This window comes from Alnus glutinosa, chromosome 3 (genome assembly GCF_958979055.1).
Source record: "Alnus glutinosa chromosome 3, dhAlnGlut1.1, whole genome shotgun sequence".
Classification (NCBI taxonomy): Eukaryota; Viridiplantae; Streptophyta; class Magnoliopsida; order Fagales; family Betulaceae; genus Alnus; species Alnus glutinosa.
In genome coordinates, this window is record NC_084888.1 from 19,125,151 (window position 1) to 19,141,149 (window position 15,999).

A 15,999-nucleotide genomic window follows, 5' to 3' on the forward strand; every position below is an offset into this window, starting at 1 on the left:
TCTCTTCTTTTTCATATCATCCCATCATATCTTTCTTTTCTTCCATTTACCTTGCTAGGTCAACGAGTAGGTGCTGTGGACCTTTAGAAGCCAAAATAAGGTGACATCCCTTAACCTTTAGCTTCAGTTGAGGCTTTCAAAAATCACATAGAGGAAAAAAAAAACAAAAGGATGGGATTTCAGGATCATAGTTAAAAACAAATAATTATAATAATAATTATTATAATTATAATAATAATTATTATTATTATTATTATTAATTCATCCGTGGGCCTTTGATCCATTTTACTAAACAATCTTAGGCCCAACTAATTGGTCATGCACCTATAAGCCCATCACCAAGGGCTAACCAACAAGCTAAGCTGGAAAAAAAGAAAAATAAAAAATAAAAAGCCAGCCAAGCTGGAATTTAAAGTATGGGTATTACATAGGCCCACACTTCCCCTCCCTCTTCGCCTGGCGGAGAGCCAACATTTCTTCCAACGAAAAATTAAGAAAAATGAATTTTACACAAATGACTAGAGAACAATATGCTTAGCCAACTACAGTATGCAGATTGAACCATTAATGCATATACAGGCAATTCATAGAAAGGATGACTTTACAACATCCACTACAGAGCAGTTTGTGGCATGCCACTTTCTTCGCATTGTATTCTAATCATACTTCAACAGTGTTATTCGGCAATCACTGTGATTGATTAGAAATCAAGCTCTCTCTGAACCCTCGAGCATCAGATTTTGTTGATAATGACTGAAGCGTACTGGGCAATTGTTGATTCTGGAGACTGTCGAAGCCGTCCAATCACCGGAAACAACTCCGATGAACTAAGGAACTGTCTGCAAGGAGGGTGTGAACACATCTTTGCCAAAGAGAAAAGTGCTATTTTTAACGGTGACTCATTTACAGCATCTTTTCTACTTGGGTTCAGCGCTACTACAGAACAGTCAGCTACTAACTTCAGTAAAGCCTGCAAAAGAAAACCCACTCGCATTATATTCAAAATTTCAGATATGGAAACTGCAATATAATTACAAAGTAATGAACAAAAACAAAAATGCTTTGGTATGCCAAAAGTCCTGATGCAAGCAAATGAAGTTCTTGGGTCAAATGGGCTGAACCCGAGATACCATACAGGGCCAATGTCTAATTGTTGGTTTGTCATCTTTATGTTTTCTTCTAAAGAAAATTTTACCAAAATTGACAAGCAAAAAAAGAGATATATCAAGATCTGCTATTAAATATGGAAGAAGAACAGAGAAAACAGAGAAGAAAGTAGAGGAGAAAGTTTCTCTCTTGTATTGAATGAATAATAATCTGTACAAGACTATCTTTATACAAAAAGAATGAACTACTGAACTGTAATCTGTTTACATTGTCAACTAAATCAACTAACAAACTATCTTAACTGACTTGCCAGCTGGTATTTAACTAACATACCAGTCTGGATTAACACTAAAACTCCCCCTCAAGATGAAACATCATTAAAAATGTTAATAATGTTCATCTTGGACAATAGATGATGAAAGAGATGAGAACCGAGAGCTTTAGTAAACAAATCAGCAAGTTGATGTAGAGATTTCACATGAAGTGTCCGAATTACATTTTCTTGAATCTTATCTCGGACCAAGTGGCAATCAAGTTCTACATGCTTGGTTCTCTAGTGGAAAACTGGATTTGTAGCAATGTGGAGTGCTGCTTGGCTATCACAAAACAATAAAGTTGGCTGTGAATGAGTAATCCGGAAATCAGTAAGCAAGTACAACAACCAAGTAATCTCACAAGTGGCAGCCATAGAACGGTATTCGGGTTCTGCAGAAGAACGAAATACTGTATGCTGTTTCTTTGACTTCCACGAAACCAAAGAATCTCCCAAAAATACACAGAAACCAGTAATAGAACGTTTAGTATCGGGGCATCCAGCCCAATCAGAATCACAAAAAGCTTTTGAGTGTGAAACTGAAGTAGATGGATAAAGTAAACCTTGGCCAGGAGAGGATTTCACATATCAAAGAACTCTAGTGGCTGCATCCATGTGGGGCTGCCGAGGCGTATCCATAAATTGACTTAGAATCTGGACTGAATATGAAATGTTCGGGCGAGTGATAGTAAGGTAAAGAAGTCTTCCAACAAGCCTGCGATAGCTAGCAGGATCTGCAAGAAGATCACCACTATGCCGGGACAATTTCAGATTGGTTTCCATGAGAAACTTGGAGGGCTTTGCTACAAGTAAACCACTGTCCTCCAAAATTTCTAAGGTGTACTTTCGTTGGCAAAGGGAAATGCCCTTTGATGTTCGAGCAATTTCCAAACCAAGGAAGAATTTCAAAGCACCAAGATCTTTGAGTTTAAACTGATTATTCAAAAATTGAATGAGCTGAGTAATAGCATCACCATTATTACTAGCAATTACAATGTTGTCCACATATACAAGTGCAAGAAATGTACTGCCTTGAGAACAAGTGAACAAGGAAAAATCAGATTTTGACTGAACAAAACCATGATTAAGTAGAGTTTTAGAGAATTTGGCAAACCATTGCCGTGAAGCTTGTTTGAGACCATACAATGACTTAATAAGTTTACACACTTTGTTCTCCCCTTTAATAGCATAACCCGGTGGCAATTTCATGTAAACCTCCTCATTAAGTTCATTATGAAGAAATGCGTTATTTACATCAAGCTGGTGTAAGTTCCAATCGTGTGAAGCAGCAAGAGCAAGAAGGACTCTAACTGTGGTGAGTTTGGCAACCAGGCTAAAAGTCTCATAATAATCTAAGCCCTCACATTGTGTATAACCTTTGGCAACTAACCGGGCTGTATAACGTTCAATAGACCCATCTGCTTAAGTTTCACTTTATAAACCCATTTGCATCCAATTAGAACTTTATTAGGAGGCAAAGGAGTTATAATCCAAGTCTGATTGTCCTCAAGTGCAGCAATTTCAGCATTCATGGCATCACGCCAATGCTGAAATTTATTGGCTTGATGAAAAAATTGAGGTTCATAAGTTGAGGAAACTTGCAAACAGTAGGTTTTATAAGAAGAAGACAATTGATCATAACAAAGAGATGAAGAAAGGGAGTACAAATTACTTGAATCTGACTGCACAGAATCAAAAAATGGAGAAGATTGAGAAGCAAGCTGACAATGGTACTACTGTAGATAACCTGATTTTTGTTTCATGCGAGATGATCTTCTAGGAACGTGTTGAATTTGAGTTTCAGGTAATGATTGAGGTGCTGGCTGGGATTGAGGTACAAACTGTGATTGAGATGCAAGCAGTGATGGCGATGCAGGCAGTGATGGAGATGTTGACTGTGATGAAGATGTAGGCTGTGATTGAGGTGCAGGTTGTGAGGAAGAAATATCTGGAAAGTTAAGGAAAGGAATCTCTGGAACAGCATTTGGCAAAACAGAAGAATGATCAGAAGAAACAGAAATGGAAAAAGAAAAACACCATCAGAAGAAGTTTTGAGAAGACCAACAGCAAAAGGAAAGATTGATTCATGAAAAATCACATCTCGGGAAACAAAAACAGAATGATTATGAATATCAAATAATTTGTAACCTTTTTGCTAAAAAGGGTATCCAAGAAAAACACAAGGTTTAGCTCTAGGATCAAATTTGGTTCGGTGTCTACAAAGAGTAGATGCATAACAAAGGCATCCAAAAACTCTAAGATGATCATATGTAGGGGACAGACCATGAAGTAATTCAAAAGGAGAAATGTTGGACAGATTTGGGGTAGGAATACAATTAATAAGATAAGCAACTGTCAAAAGACAATCTCCCCAAAATTTAAGAGGAAGACTAGCTTGAAATCGAAGTGAACGAGCTACATTAAGAAGATGTTGATGTTTTCTTTCAACCACAGAATTTTGCTGAGGAGATTCTACACAACTAAGTTGATGTAGAATACCCTTAGCAGAATAGAAATTACTCACGTTGAATTCTGAACCATTGTCCAACGTAGGACTTTGATTCTTGAAGTGAACTGAGTTTCAACAAAATTAATAAAAGATTGAAGGTGATTTCAAGTCTAGTCTTTGGATTGTAACAAACGAATCCATGTAAATCGACTATAGTCATCAACTATAGTTAAAAAATAATGATGACCATTCCTTAAACCAACCGAGAAGGGACCCCATATATCACAATGTATAAGATCAAAAATAGAAGTAGAAACAGTAACACTATGGGGAAAAGTAAACGTTTCTGTTTAGCCAAAGGGCAAATGGTACAAGGAGTTGGTATCAAGTCACACGAAATGTGTGGATTATTGGAATGTAAAAGTTGAAGTCTAGAGGGAGACAAATGTCCCAACCTATAGTGCCAAATGTCTGTGGATACAGATTTAACAGTAGCAGAAAATTGAAAAGGTACAAGAAATTTACAAGAAGAAGAATCAACTTTTGAAAGCATATCAGGGTTGTCCAACAAGTAGAACAGTCCATTTGCTTCCCTACCCACTCCAATCGTCATCCATGTTGTTAGATTCTGCATGAAGCAGTAGTTAGCAAAGAAAAGAAAACAATAGTTAAAGGAGCAGACTAACTTGCTAAGTGAAAGAAGATTGAATGAAAAGGAAGGAACACACAAAACATTAGTGAGTGTTAAATGTGCTGAGATTTTGACAGTACCAAAATGAGTAACAAGGGCAAATTGACCGATTGGCAGTTTAAATTTGGTGGAAATGGTAGCTGTGATGGAGGTGAATAAAGAAATGGAGTTGATCATATGATCAGTGGCTCCAGTTTCGATTATTCAAGTATGAGGTGTAGAAGCAATAGAAGTATGGCATGAAGAAAAAATTGAATGCTTAGGGTCTAAGTATAATGAGGTACTGTGAACAAAAGAAAAAGGATTACCTTCAGTTGAAGGGATCAAACGATCAGAGGTAGTATTGGAAAGACTACCTGCTTGAAGGGCAGATGAGGAAGAAGAAGCTTGCATATTGTGCATGAATGCCATCATTTGCTGAACTTGAGCTTGAGAGAATGGCATTGGTGAACTTGAATTATCTGCAGTCTGAACTTGATTAGCAGATGAAGTCCCAATAGACTTGTCTTTAGTGAACTTGAAACCAGGGGGAAAACAATGAATCCAATAGCATTTCTCAATGGTATGCCCGGTCACACCACAATGACTACAAACTGGTTTAGGCTTGCAGAAAGCCTGTTTAGCATTCTTAACATTGGCAGAAGGAGAAGGAGACTTGCTTGTCATCAAAGCAGAACTCTCTCCAAACTGAGGTGATTGAAAAACCCCTGCAGATAACTCCTTTTGTCTCTCTTCTTGCAAGACCAAAGAGAAGACCTTATTGATTGGGGGAAGTGGCTCAAGCAGTAGAATTTGGCCACGAATATTAGAAAAAGAATCATTTAAACCCATGAGAAAATGGTAAATGTATTCTTGATGATGAAAATCCATGATTGTTTTAGTACAACCACAAATACAGCGTCCGCAAGAACACTGAGGAATTGGATGGTAATTTGAAAGCTCATCCCAAACACTCTTAAGCTGGGTATAGTATGAGCTTACCGAGTTGGATCCTTGAGTAATGGCAACGATTGACTTCTGAAGCTGAAAAATTCGAGGGCCATTGCCTTGAGAAAATCGTTCCTTTAGGTCTTTCCACATAGCTTCAGCGTTATCAATCTAAATTATGCTTGCTGCAATCTCCTTCGAGACCGAGTTGATGATCCAACTCAAGACCATGCCATTGCATCTTGTCCAAGCCTTGAAAGTTGTTGATGAATCCGAAGGTTTCAACAATGAACCATCGATCAAACGAAGTTTGTTCTTAGCACTTAGAGCCATCAACATCGATCAACTCCAAGAATTGAAATTCTCACCCTCTAAAGGTTGAGAAACAAGGATGGAACTCGGACTATCTCCATGATGGAGAAACAAAGAATCAGAGAATTCAGCGGAATTGAGAGATGAAGTAGGGATTTCCATGTTTGAAAATTGATCGTGCTCTGATACCATATGAAATATGGAAGAAGAACAGAGAAAACAGAGAAGAAAGCAGAGGAGAAAGTTTCTCTCTTGTATTGAATGAATAATAATCTATACAAGACTCTATCTTTATACAAAAAGAATGAACTACTGAACTGTAATCTGTTTACATTATCAACTAAATCATCAAACAACTAACCAACTATCTTAACTGACTTGCCAGCTGGGATTTAACTAACATACTAGTCTGGATTAACACTAAAATCTGCAGCTTCATTAGAGTTTTCTGACTATGTCATACGATAATTTACAATTCAAGTTCTAGGAATTAAATTGAGTTTATTGACCCCATTTGAAATTTCTCACTTTCTATGGAACACGCAACTTACTTCAAACCCCAAACTAAAAATTGAAACTTACATGCATAATCTAAAAATAAAATGGCAATGCAGCGTGTCCACAAACCTGCATGGCTCCTTTAGAGACTAAATCTTCACAAAGCTTGTTGGAGTTGCGAACAAGATTACTTAGTGCACCAGCAGCATTGGCTTTAGTCTTATCTTCCTCTGCTGATAGCAGCAAGTTTGCCAGTTGAGGAATGGATCTCCTAAGCTCTTCATACAGTGTGTCACTATGGTAGGCAGCATTTCCAATCTTAAGAGAAAGATACACTAGGTTAACATTATATCTGTAAGGACAATACGTTCACCGTTTCCCACATAAGAAGAAGATGAATGAATTATGCCTGAAACTTCTTCACAGGATAATGAAGAGGTTATATTCTAGGGCAACTATGTTTGAAGTAAACTGTCAGTAAATTGGATCAGAACTTACAGCAAAGCATGCAAATTTTCTCGTGCGTTTGTCTGGATCACCACAACGATCGATGAGGAGGCGAATAATTTGATTCCTTGACTGGATGTTGAAAGAAAACAAAATTAATCCAGTGGCAAATGATAGTTTCAAGTGTCTCGCGTGAATGAATGGTCCAATTAAAAATATTCTATTACATAACTTCGACAATCCAGAAAAGAAATTAATTTCATCGAATATTGACAAAATTGAAGGACAAATATTTCACTGAGGTTTAGCATATTGAAAAGCATCATATAGTTCATTACTTACTAGTGAGCTATAGAAGTAGGAACTATGCCGACACATGTTGCCTAGAGCACTGCAAGCCTTCGCACGGACATTGGGATCTTCGTGGGTAAGAAAATCCTTCAATAACTCCAACACAGAAGCCTGATCGATGTACTCGTAGAATCCCTAGACACCACAAAATCGAAACTAATATAAGGAGGCTAAGCAAATTCCAATACTATTGACAAACGGTTTGCTCATTACAGTATTAGAGGGGCAACCAGAAGCAAGAAGATTAGTTAATCATTTTAATTGGTTGTTTTCGTTAAAAATGGTTGTTGACGTTCGTGACTTTTCACCCATCAAGTCACTTGTGGGCCCCATTCCCTTTTGCTTTTTAGTTTTGGTTTTTAGACTCTCTCTAGCCGACTTCTCTCACGCCTGTAAAAGAAGAGCTTTTTGCTCTGTGACGAGCCGCACAAGGAGAAATTGAGAGAGCCTTTGTTTCAGGCGCAGCAAGAGGAAAAAGAGAAACTTTTAGCAGCTCACTTGGCCGCACGACAGGGAGAAACGAGAGAGAGAGAGAGAGAGCCTTGCGACGATGGAGAGAATTGAGTCCCGTTTGTCCCAACAAAAGAGGGTATTACTTTAATTCTCTTTTGAGGAAGAATCTTGTAACGCCCGTAATTCTTTATACAATTTATAACTACCTTGGAATGCTTACTACTATATTTTGACAATAACTACGTAGCGGAAAATGCTATTTTTATTTTTATTTTTTTAAAATACTATAACATGTTTGTATTAAATAGTAAACTCTGATATGTAACATGTTTGACTACGCGATGTATATAGTTTTTTTTTTTTTTTTTTTTTTTTTTTTTTTGAAGAGAGTTAACCTTCATTAAAAAACTCCAAAGGGCCAAATTACAGCGAATAGAAAGACTTCCTAAAAAGACTCCCTATTCCTAAAAAGACTCCCTACAACACTAAGCCAGAAACTGACTTGGATGCAGCTACCAAACAAGTACAAAGGATTACAGGATAACAATAAAGAACCTCTCTTTACAATAAAGCGCACTAAAAAACTAAGATAGGGGAGATCTAAGCTAAAAAGCCATAAAAAAACCAGCAATCCTTGAACATGCAACAGGTAATCTGCGAGATCTAACCTAAAAAAGCAAAAAACAAGACAATAATAAAACCCAACAATCAGAAGTCCGGTCAGGGCAGGGGAGGGGGGGCCGCCATCAAGAAAACGCCGGATCCACCAAAAGACGCTGCCAGCCGAGGTGGGGGGAAGACGGGGAGGAGGCGCATGGCCTCCATGCGCCAGAACAGAGCCTGGCGCGTGCGACCCACGCGCCGGTGTGCCGGGGTTGGTTGGGGGCACGCCGGCCAACGAAAGACTCGGAGGAGTCCGACGAACCCAATGGTGAGGTCCGTGTTGTGAGATAATGGGGAGGGAAGTGTAGATCTAGATCCAAAGATTTCGACTTAACAACCCTCTCAAAAATCGCACAAAACACGGTCAAAAAAGGGGACCACCGGTGAGCTCAGTGTTGGGAAGGGAAGAGGAGCCTCCGAAGAGACAGTTGGTACAAAAAGATGGGGGAGGGAAGCTCGAAGCTTCCTCCCATGGCAGAAAACCAGTGGAGTCCTAGAGAGAAGAAGGAGCTTCTCTCTCTAAGACGTGATGGTTATGCCTCAAAGCTCTGGTGATTTGTTAATCTCTTTTATATGAAAATGGGATTTGGGTGTATTGAAAATTTGGATTTTGAGCGGTTTACTCTTGACTATAATTTTGTACACCATCTTTGGCTTGTAAATTTCTTCATGATTGTTTTTGCCTATAAATGTACCTCACATTGAGAGAATTACATAAATTATGGTGTTCTTGTCTGATCGTTTTGTATTATTTACCATAATCGTGGTCGGTTGCAAAATTAGTATCAAATGTAAAGTTCAACATTCAGATTGACAATTATGGTAAATATAGCGAGCACTAAATATAAATTAGAGAAGTTCAATGGCAAGAACTTCTCTCTTTGGCAATGAAGGATGAAAGATCTTCCAATTCCGTAATGATTCTACAAGGCGTTGTTGTGAAAGACGAAGAAACCTTAGAAGATGGACAATGATTGGGAAGAAATTGATAAAAGGCTGCAAGTGCGATCCGTCTAAATTTGTCAAATAAAGTTATTCATAATATGATTGATAAAGAAAAGTCTAAGACAATTTGGTAGAAATCAGAGTCTGTATATGACTAAAACATTTGTATGTGAAGAAGCAGTTGTGTGGTTTACAGATGGAGGAAAATACAAATACACTTAAGCAATTGGACAAGTTTAACATTTTGAGTATACATTTTGAATCGCAGAGATAGGCAGCCTCGGTCTAAGTCGCCTTCAACAAAGGATGAAGAATCTCGATTAGATGCAAAAGATGTGGAGTTCTAATATTGTGACAAAAAAATGCACTACATAAGCTTTTGCAGGGTATTGAAACAAGATTTGTAAGTTAAAAAGAATCAGAAAAGTTCTGCAGATTCAATTAGTGTCGCGAATGACAAGTCCGATGACAGTGAGGTTAGCGTAGATCTTCTCTAAGTTTCTTCAGGTACATCTTTTCGTATAGATTCATGGATTTTAGATTATGATTGCTCATATCATGTGTCTGAACAGGTAGTGGTTTGAGACATTTAAATCTTGTAATGTTGCTATTATTAGAATGGATAATGATGTATGTGTAAGGCTATTGTAATAGGTACAATAAAAGTCATGAAGTTTAATGGGGTTGTGAGGACATTGGATATGTCATAGACCTTAAGAAAAATATGATATGTTTAGGTACATTGGATTCTTTCGACCATTCTCATTAAACCAGAGATGGAGTTATGCAAATAACTAAATGTGCTTTAGTAGTAATGAAAGGTCAAAAAAATGGCAATTTGCATAAATTACTAGAGAACATAGTTACAGATGGTGTTGTAGCATCTACTTCGGCATAATCAGATATTTATGATATAGTTTTGTGGCATATGGGACTTGGCAATTTAGGTGAGCATCGTATGTTTGAGCGTCACAAATAGAATTTGTTGAAGGCGTGAAATCATGCATATTGGATTTTTGCAAGTACTCTATGAGAAGGAATGAAGAGTCAATTTCAAGGTGGTGTCTCACATGATCAAAGGTGTTATCGACTATGTTCATTCAAATATTTAGGGATCCGTGAAAGTATCTTCAAATGGAAGTGCATATTATTTTGTTAGTTTTATTGATGACTTTTCAGAAAGGTCTTAATTAATTTGATGAAGCACAAGTTAGACATTTTCACCATCTTTAAGCAGTGGAAAGCACTGGCGAAAAATCAAACTGAAAGAAAAGCATAGTATTTTAAGATTTGATAGCAAATTGGAGTATAGAGACACTGAATTTTACAATTCGGCAAAACAAAAGCCATTTCTCGTCACTTGACAAATAAAGGGAGTCCACAACAGAATAGAGTAGCTGAAAGAATGAACATAACAATGAAGGAAAATGCGAGATGAGTGAATTTGAATGCAGGATTGGCAAAAAGTTTCTGCGCTAAAACAGTTTATTATGCATGTTTCATCACAAATCGATCTCCATCTGCAACAATTAATTTCAAGGTTCCAGATGAAGTATCGTAATACCCGGAAAAAAAAAAAAAAAAAAAAAAAAAAAAAAAAAAAAGCTAAAGGGAAATAGAAGTTTGGAGATAATAACATACAATAGTGAATAGTGATGTTGTGCAAGACTAAGGATGTTTTGATAGCGTATGATAGTGTATATAAATTTAAGATTTAGGGTGGAAGGAAATCTAGGAGGAGAAATATTCGCAATTAAGGAAAAACAGAAACTTGGTCGCCCGAAAGAAAACAAATATTTCCTAAAAAGGACAAAAATTGTCTTGAACTAAGGATTCAGAGGAGAAAACGATGCATTTTGGGCCCGATATGGTTGGTGACCACGACATGCGCTGAAGAAAGCTTTCCTAATTGGTGTCATATAAGTAATTTTGATATTTGTAGCAAAAGTTATGCCTAACTTAATGCCACATGCACATAGTTACAAATATAAAAATTCAGAAAATATATATATATCCCATTCAGATGGGAGAAATGGAGTTCAAGTGCAATATAGGCCGTCCCAACAAGAAAAGTGGCATCCAAACGAGCGTGCTATTAAGAAATGACCTTGTTAGAATGAGAATGAGAGTCGTTCGAATGAGCCATGTGTCAGACTTCCTTTTTAACGGCTAAGAAAAAATTCTAGTTCGAACGAAACAAGTGTCATTCGATGAGCCACATGTCGGTGCAAAAGTTGCGATGATATGCTTGAAGAATTGCATGGCTCATGTATTTTCAGTAAAATAGATCTTAAAAGTAGATACCATCAAATTAGAATGAAAGAGGAAGATGAATGGAAAACTGCTTTTAAGACTAAACATGGACTTTATGAATGGTTGGTTATGCCATTTGGACTTACAAATGGGCCTAGTACTTTCATGAGATTAATGAACCATGTATTACGTACGTTCATAGGCAAATTTGTAGTCGTGTACTTTGATGATATCCTAGTGTACAGCACGAACTTAGATGAACATATTGAGCATTTGAGACATGTGTTAGATGTGTTGAGATGTGAAAAGTTATATGCTAATTTTAAAAAATGTACCTTTTGCATGGAAAAAGTTGTTTTTCTTGGTTATGTTGTTAATACAAAAGGTATTGAGGTAGACGAAAAGAAAGTCAAGGCTATCAAGGAGTGGCCAACGCCTAAAAGCATCACTAAGGTAAAAAGCTTTCATGGTTTAGCTAGCTTTTATAGGCGTTTTGTTAAGGATTTTAGCACCATTGCTGCACCATTCACTGAAATAATTAAAAAGAATGTTGGATTTCATTGGGGGAGTGATCAAGCGAATGCATTTGCTACTCTTAAAGAAAGGTTATGTTCTACACCTATGTTAGCATTATCTAACTTTAACAAAACTTTTGAGATTGAATATGCTGCCTCAGGAATAGGAATTGGAGTCGTTTTAATGCAGGATAGGTGGCCCATAGCCTTCTTCAGTGAGAAGCTAAGTGGGGCGGCCCTGAATTACCCCACTTATGACAAAGAACTTTATGCTCTTGTTCGTGCTCTAGAGACGTGGCAGCACTACCTTTGGCCTAAGGAATTTGTAATCCACACCGATCATGAATCATTAAAGTATCTCAAGAGTCAAGGTAAATTAAATAAGCGACATGCTAGATGAATTGAATACATCGAAACCTTTCCCTATGTCATCCGTTACAAGCAAGGAGAACATTGTTGCTGATGCTTTATCACAGAGGTATGTACTTCTTACTTCTCTAAGTGCTAAAATGCTTGGGTTTGAATATGTGAAAGACGTGTATGCCAATGACACTGATTTTTCTAATGTGTATATAGCGTGTGATAAAGCGGCATTTGGTAAGTTTTACAAGCATGATGGTTATTTGTTTAAAGAAAGCAAATTGTGCGTGCCAAATTGTTCAATGCGTGAATTATTGGTGCGTAAGGCACATGGAAGGGGATTAATGGGACATTTTGGTGTGAGGAAAACCTTAGAAATTTTACATGAATATTTCTTTTGGCCGAGGATGAGAAGAGACATCACCCGAATATGTGGTAGGTGCAGTACATGTCGCAAGGCCAAATCCAAGGTTTTATCACACGAGTTGTATACACCCTTACCCGTTCCTAGTGAGCCATGGGTAGACATATCTGTGGACTTTGTTTTGGGACTGCCTAGGACAAAAAAAGGTAGTGATTCTATTTTTGTGATAGTGGACAGATTTAGTAAAATGGCACATTTCATTCCATACCATAAAACAGATGATGCTACCCTGATTTGATTTTCAAGGAAATAGTGTGACTCCATGGTGTACCTAGGAGTATTGTTTATGATAGAGATGTTAAATTCCTTAGCTACTTTTAGAAGGTTTTGTGGAGAAAATTAGGTACCAAACTTTTATTTTCCACTACTTGTCATCCACAGACTGACGGACAGACTAAAGTAGTCAATAGGACTCTAACTCAACTCTTACGCCTGTCATTCAAAAGAATTTGAAAACTTAGGAGTACTGTTTACCATTTATAGAGTTTGCATATAATAGGACTATGCATACTACTACTTCTTATTCTTCCTTTGAAATTGTTTATGGTTTTAATCCATTTACTCCTTTAGATTTGATGCCTTTACCTATTGATGAAATGAATAGTTTGGATGGACACAGGAAGGCCAAATTGGTGAAGTCAATTCATGAGAGGGTACTGCTTCAAATTGCACAGAAGAATGAAAAGTTTGCTTCCCAAGCCAATAAAGGGTGAAGGCGTGTCATTTTTGAACCAGGAGATTGGGTTTGGATTCACATGCGCAAAGAAAGATTCCCATCCCATAGAAGGACTAAATTGCATCCTCGAGGCAATGGACATTTCCAAATCCTTGAGAAAATTAATGATTTTCCAGGTGAGTATAAAGTGGATCTTCCCGGTGAGTATAATGTCTCTGCTACTTTCAATGTTTCTGATCTTTCTCCCTATGATGCAGGTGACGATTCGAGGTCGAATCCTTTTGAGAAGAGGGGAAATGATGGGCCACATGGTAGACCGAATCTTAAAGATCCCTTACAAGTTCCAGATGGGCCAATCACAAGGTCAAGAGCGAAGAAGATAAGGATTGGTGCAATCCACTTGGGCCGAGTTTCCAAATTTATCGAGCAAGACTCCAACATTCAATATGGGCTTGAAAAAAGAAAAACCAACTTTAATCCATGTGATACAATCGACAGATGGGGGCGGCATAGCCTAGTGGTTTAGTGCAGACTCTTTATTTCATTAAGTATAGGCGTGTGGGCCTATTTTTATGTTGCTATAATTGTAGGCTTTTGGGCCTATTTATTTCATTAAGAGGACTTTTTTTATTAGCTACAGAAGTGTAGTTTATGATGTTTTGGGCTTGAAGATGTTCAGCCCATGTCTTTTAATTGATGTAAGCCTTAGTAGGTTTAGGGTTTCATGGAGATGTTTTAAAAAGACTGGTAGCCGCTTTTGCTAGACAAGTTGATTGTCAATGAAATTTTTGTTCTTCATAGTTTTCTCTACTTATTCTTGATTAAACTAAGAACTTATCAAAGGCAAACTCTTTGTGGCGTTCTCACCGAATCTAGGTTCTTGAAACAAGATTTCAACGGGTCTAGATCTTCTTGACTTGATTCTTGACTTTCTTGGGTAGGTTTCAATTTGATTGTGGATTCAAGGGAGTTCGATCCCACGGGTTCACATCACACTGCATAGACCATCGGCTCCAAGAAGCAGATATCCTTATTATAGCCTTTCCAAACAATCCAAGCCTTCGAATCTTCCCAGAAGGATTTGACAAAATTCTCGACCCCCTGAGACTGCAAAAGCCTCTGTCACCACTGCGACAGCACAAGCTGTACACTGCAAACCCAATAGCACAACCCCTAAGAAACCTTTCCTACTCTCCTCCATTCTCAGCACAAACTTGCCTTCCTCCATCGAGAAGAGGAAAGTTTTAGCCTCCAAGAAAAAACGCCTCTCCAAAGCCATCCTCTAGAGAATTCGAGGGAATGGAACCCTAGCGGTACGTGCCTACACGCGCCACCGCTGGGGTGAAAGAGTCGAGAAGGGGAGAGAGAAGAGAGAAGTGTTGCAGATAGGCACATGATATGGTGTAAATGTTAACAAAGGTTTGAGCAAAACTTGTAAGTAAACTCCTTTTACCTGCTGAATTATTAAATGTGTTTTTACGTGCATTGCATGTAAAGTAGTCTACCAGCTAAAGTATTCAATAAGGTTTTACATGCATATGTAAATAAATTTATTTACCTACGGCAATACTGATAATTTATCATGAATTGTGGATAAGTCTGCTCTTTATAATATTTGGAACATTATTGAGAAAAGGTTTTCAAAAAGACTTTATGAAAAGTATACATAGTACAAAGTATATATTTAAAAGTAATTTTCAACAACAGCTTTTGGATTAAGGAAAAATATAAAGTTGCAATGGAAATTTTACCCAAGGTATACCCATTCTGATTGGGGATTATATGTTGGAAATCGATATCAAGCGGGGGTAGTACGTACAACATGCCCACATCAAATGGGGTTAATCATTCGTTGCCCAAAGTGTAGCGGAACGATGCACTCAACAAACCTAATCTATTATGGGTTAATATGCGAAGCCCTATTTGAGCAAGGTGGCATGCTCGTCCCTTTTGGTTGAATGAGGGAAGACATTCAGCAAACTCAATCTATTTAGGATTAATCATTCGGAGTCTTAGTTGGGCAGGATGGTTTGCTCGATCCTTTTTGGTTGAATGGGAGGACATTCAACACCTTCAATGAAACGGAGTAGGAAGTTCGACGCAAATTAAGGGAAAGACTAGTTCAGTACCAATATAATGAATTTATTTTCAATATGTTCATGTTTGGGAAGTTTTGAAAAATAGAAAAGTTTCTGTCATTTTTAATATTTAACGAGAAGGGTTTTTCTTGCATTAACAAATGAGGAAAAATTTATAAGAGCTCATGTACACATACAGCATGGTTAATTGCATTTTCAATATGTTCATGTTTGTGAAGTTTTGAAAAATAGAAAAGTTTCTGTCATTTTTTATATTTAACGAGAAGGGTTTTTCTTGCATTAACAAATGAGAGGAAAAATTTATAAGAGCTCACGTACACATACAACATGGTTAATTGCATTTCCTTATTGAACCATGAATTATAGTTCCACCAGTAAATTGTTAAATTTACAGCTATAGAGGACAGACACCCAAAACAACCCGACAACTTGGACTATTATCCTTAGCTGTTGAGGACATAATATTTTGAAAGCCCAGACAGATGGATCTGGTTTGGATTGTAATACCCAGGAGAA

At 37.5% G+C, this 15,999-nt stretch overlaps 2 protein-coding genes across 6 annotated transcripts in view; one reads left to right on the top strand and one right to left on the bottom strand.

Moving 5' to 3' along the window:
- Positions 1-363: 363 nt before the first annotated feature.
- Positions 364-15,999, bottom strand: part of LOC133863579 (serine/threonine-protein kinase TIO) — a 41,069-nt gene continuing 25,433 nt past the window's right edge. For 2 of the 4 annotated variants that reach the window (XM_062299582.1, XM_062299585.1), the window contains 4 exons: positions 7,087-7,230; positions 6,796-6,876; positions 6,427-6,615; positions 4,108-4,497 (listed from right to left, as the gene is read on the bottom strand). In XM_062299582.1, coding sequence (XP_062155566.1) covers positions 4,123-4,497; positions 6,427-6,615; positions 6,796-6,876; positions 7,087-7,230 — 789 coding nt within the window. In that variant the 3' untranslated portion in view covers positions 4,108-4,122. Of the gene's footprint in view, positions 971-1,601; positions 1,704-4,107; positions 4,498-6,426; positions 6,616-6,795; positions 6,877-7,086; positions 7,231-15,999 lie in introns of those variants that run through there. The other 2 variants (XM_062299583.1, XM_062299584.1) reach the window with 2 other exon arrangements.
- LOC133862477 (uncharacterized) lies at positions 11,720-14,084 on the top strand. 2 transcript variants are annotated; one of them, XR_009899231.1, is made up of 3 exons: positions 11,720-12,402; positions 13,328-13,560; positions 13,642-14,084. XR_009899231.1 is itself a non-coding variant. In XM_062298311.1 (2 exons), exons 1-2 carry the CDS (start codon positions 13,464-13,466, stop codon positions 13,908-13,910), a joined length of 366 nt encoding a protein of 121 aa, XP_062154295.1. In that variant the 5' UTR covers positions 13,240-13,463; the 3' UTR covers positions 13,911-14,084. The 2 variants fall into 2 exon arrangements, 1 of the variants encoding a protein (XP_062154295.1); XM_062298311.1 differs by lacking the exon at positions 11,720-12,402 and having other exon boundaries at positions 13,240-13,560.

What these genes read in the sequence shown, in the direction of transcription:
- LOC133862477 (XM_062298311.1), top strand. Translation starts at nt 13,464, where the DNA reads ATGCGCAAAGAAAGATTCCCATCCCATAGAAGGACTAAATTGCATCCT. An exon ending in GAAAATTAATGATTTTCCAG is followed by an intron (nt 13,561 to 13,641) that starts GTGAGTATAAAG and finishes CCTATGATGCAG; the next exon opens with GTGACGATTCGAGGTCGAAT.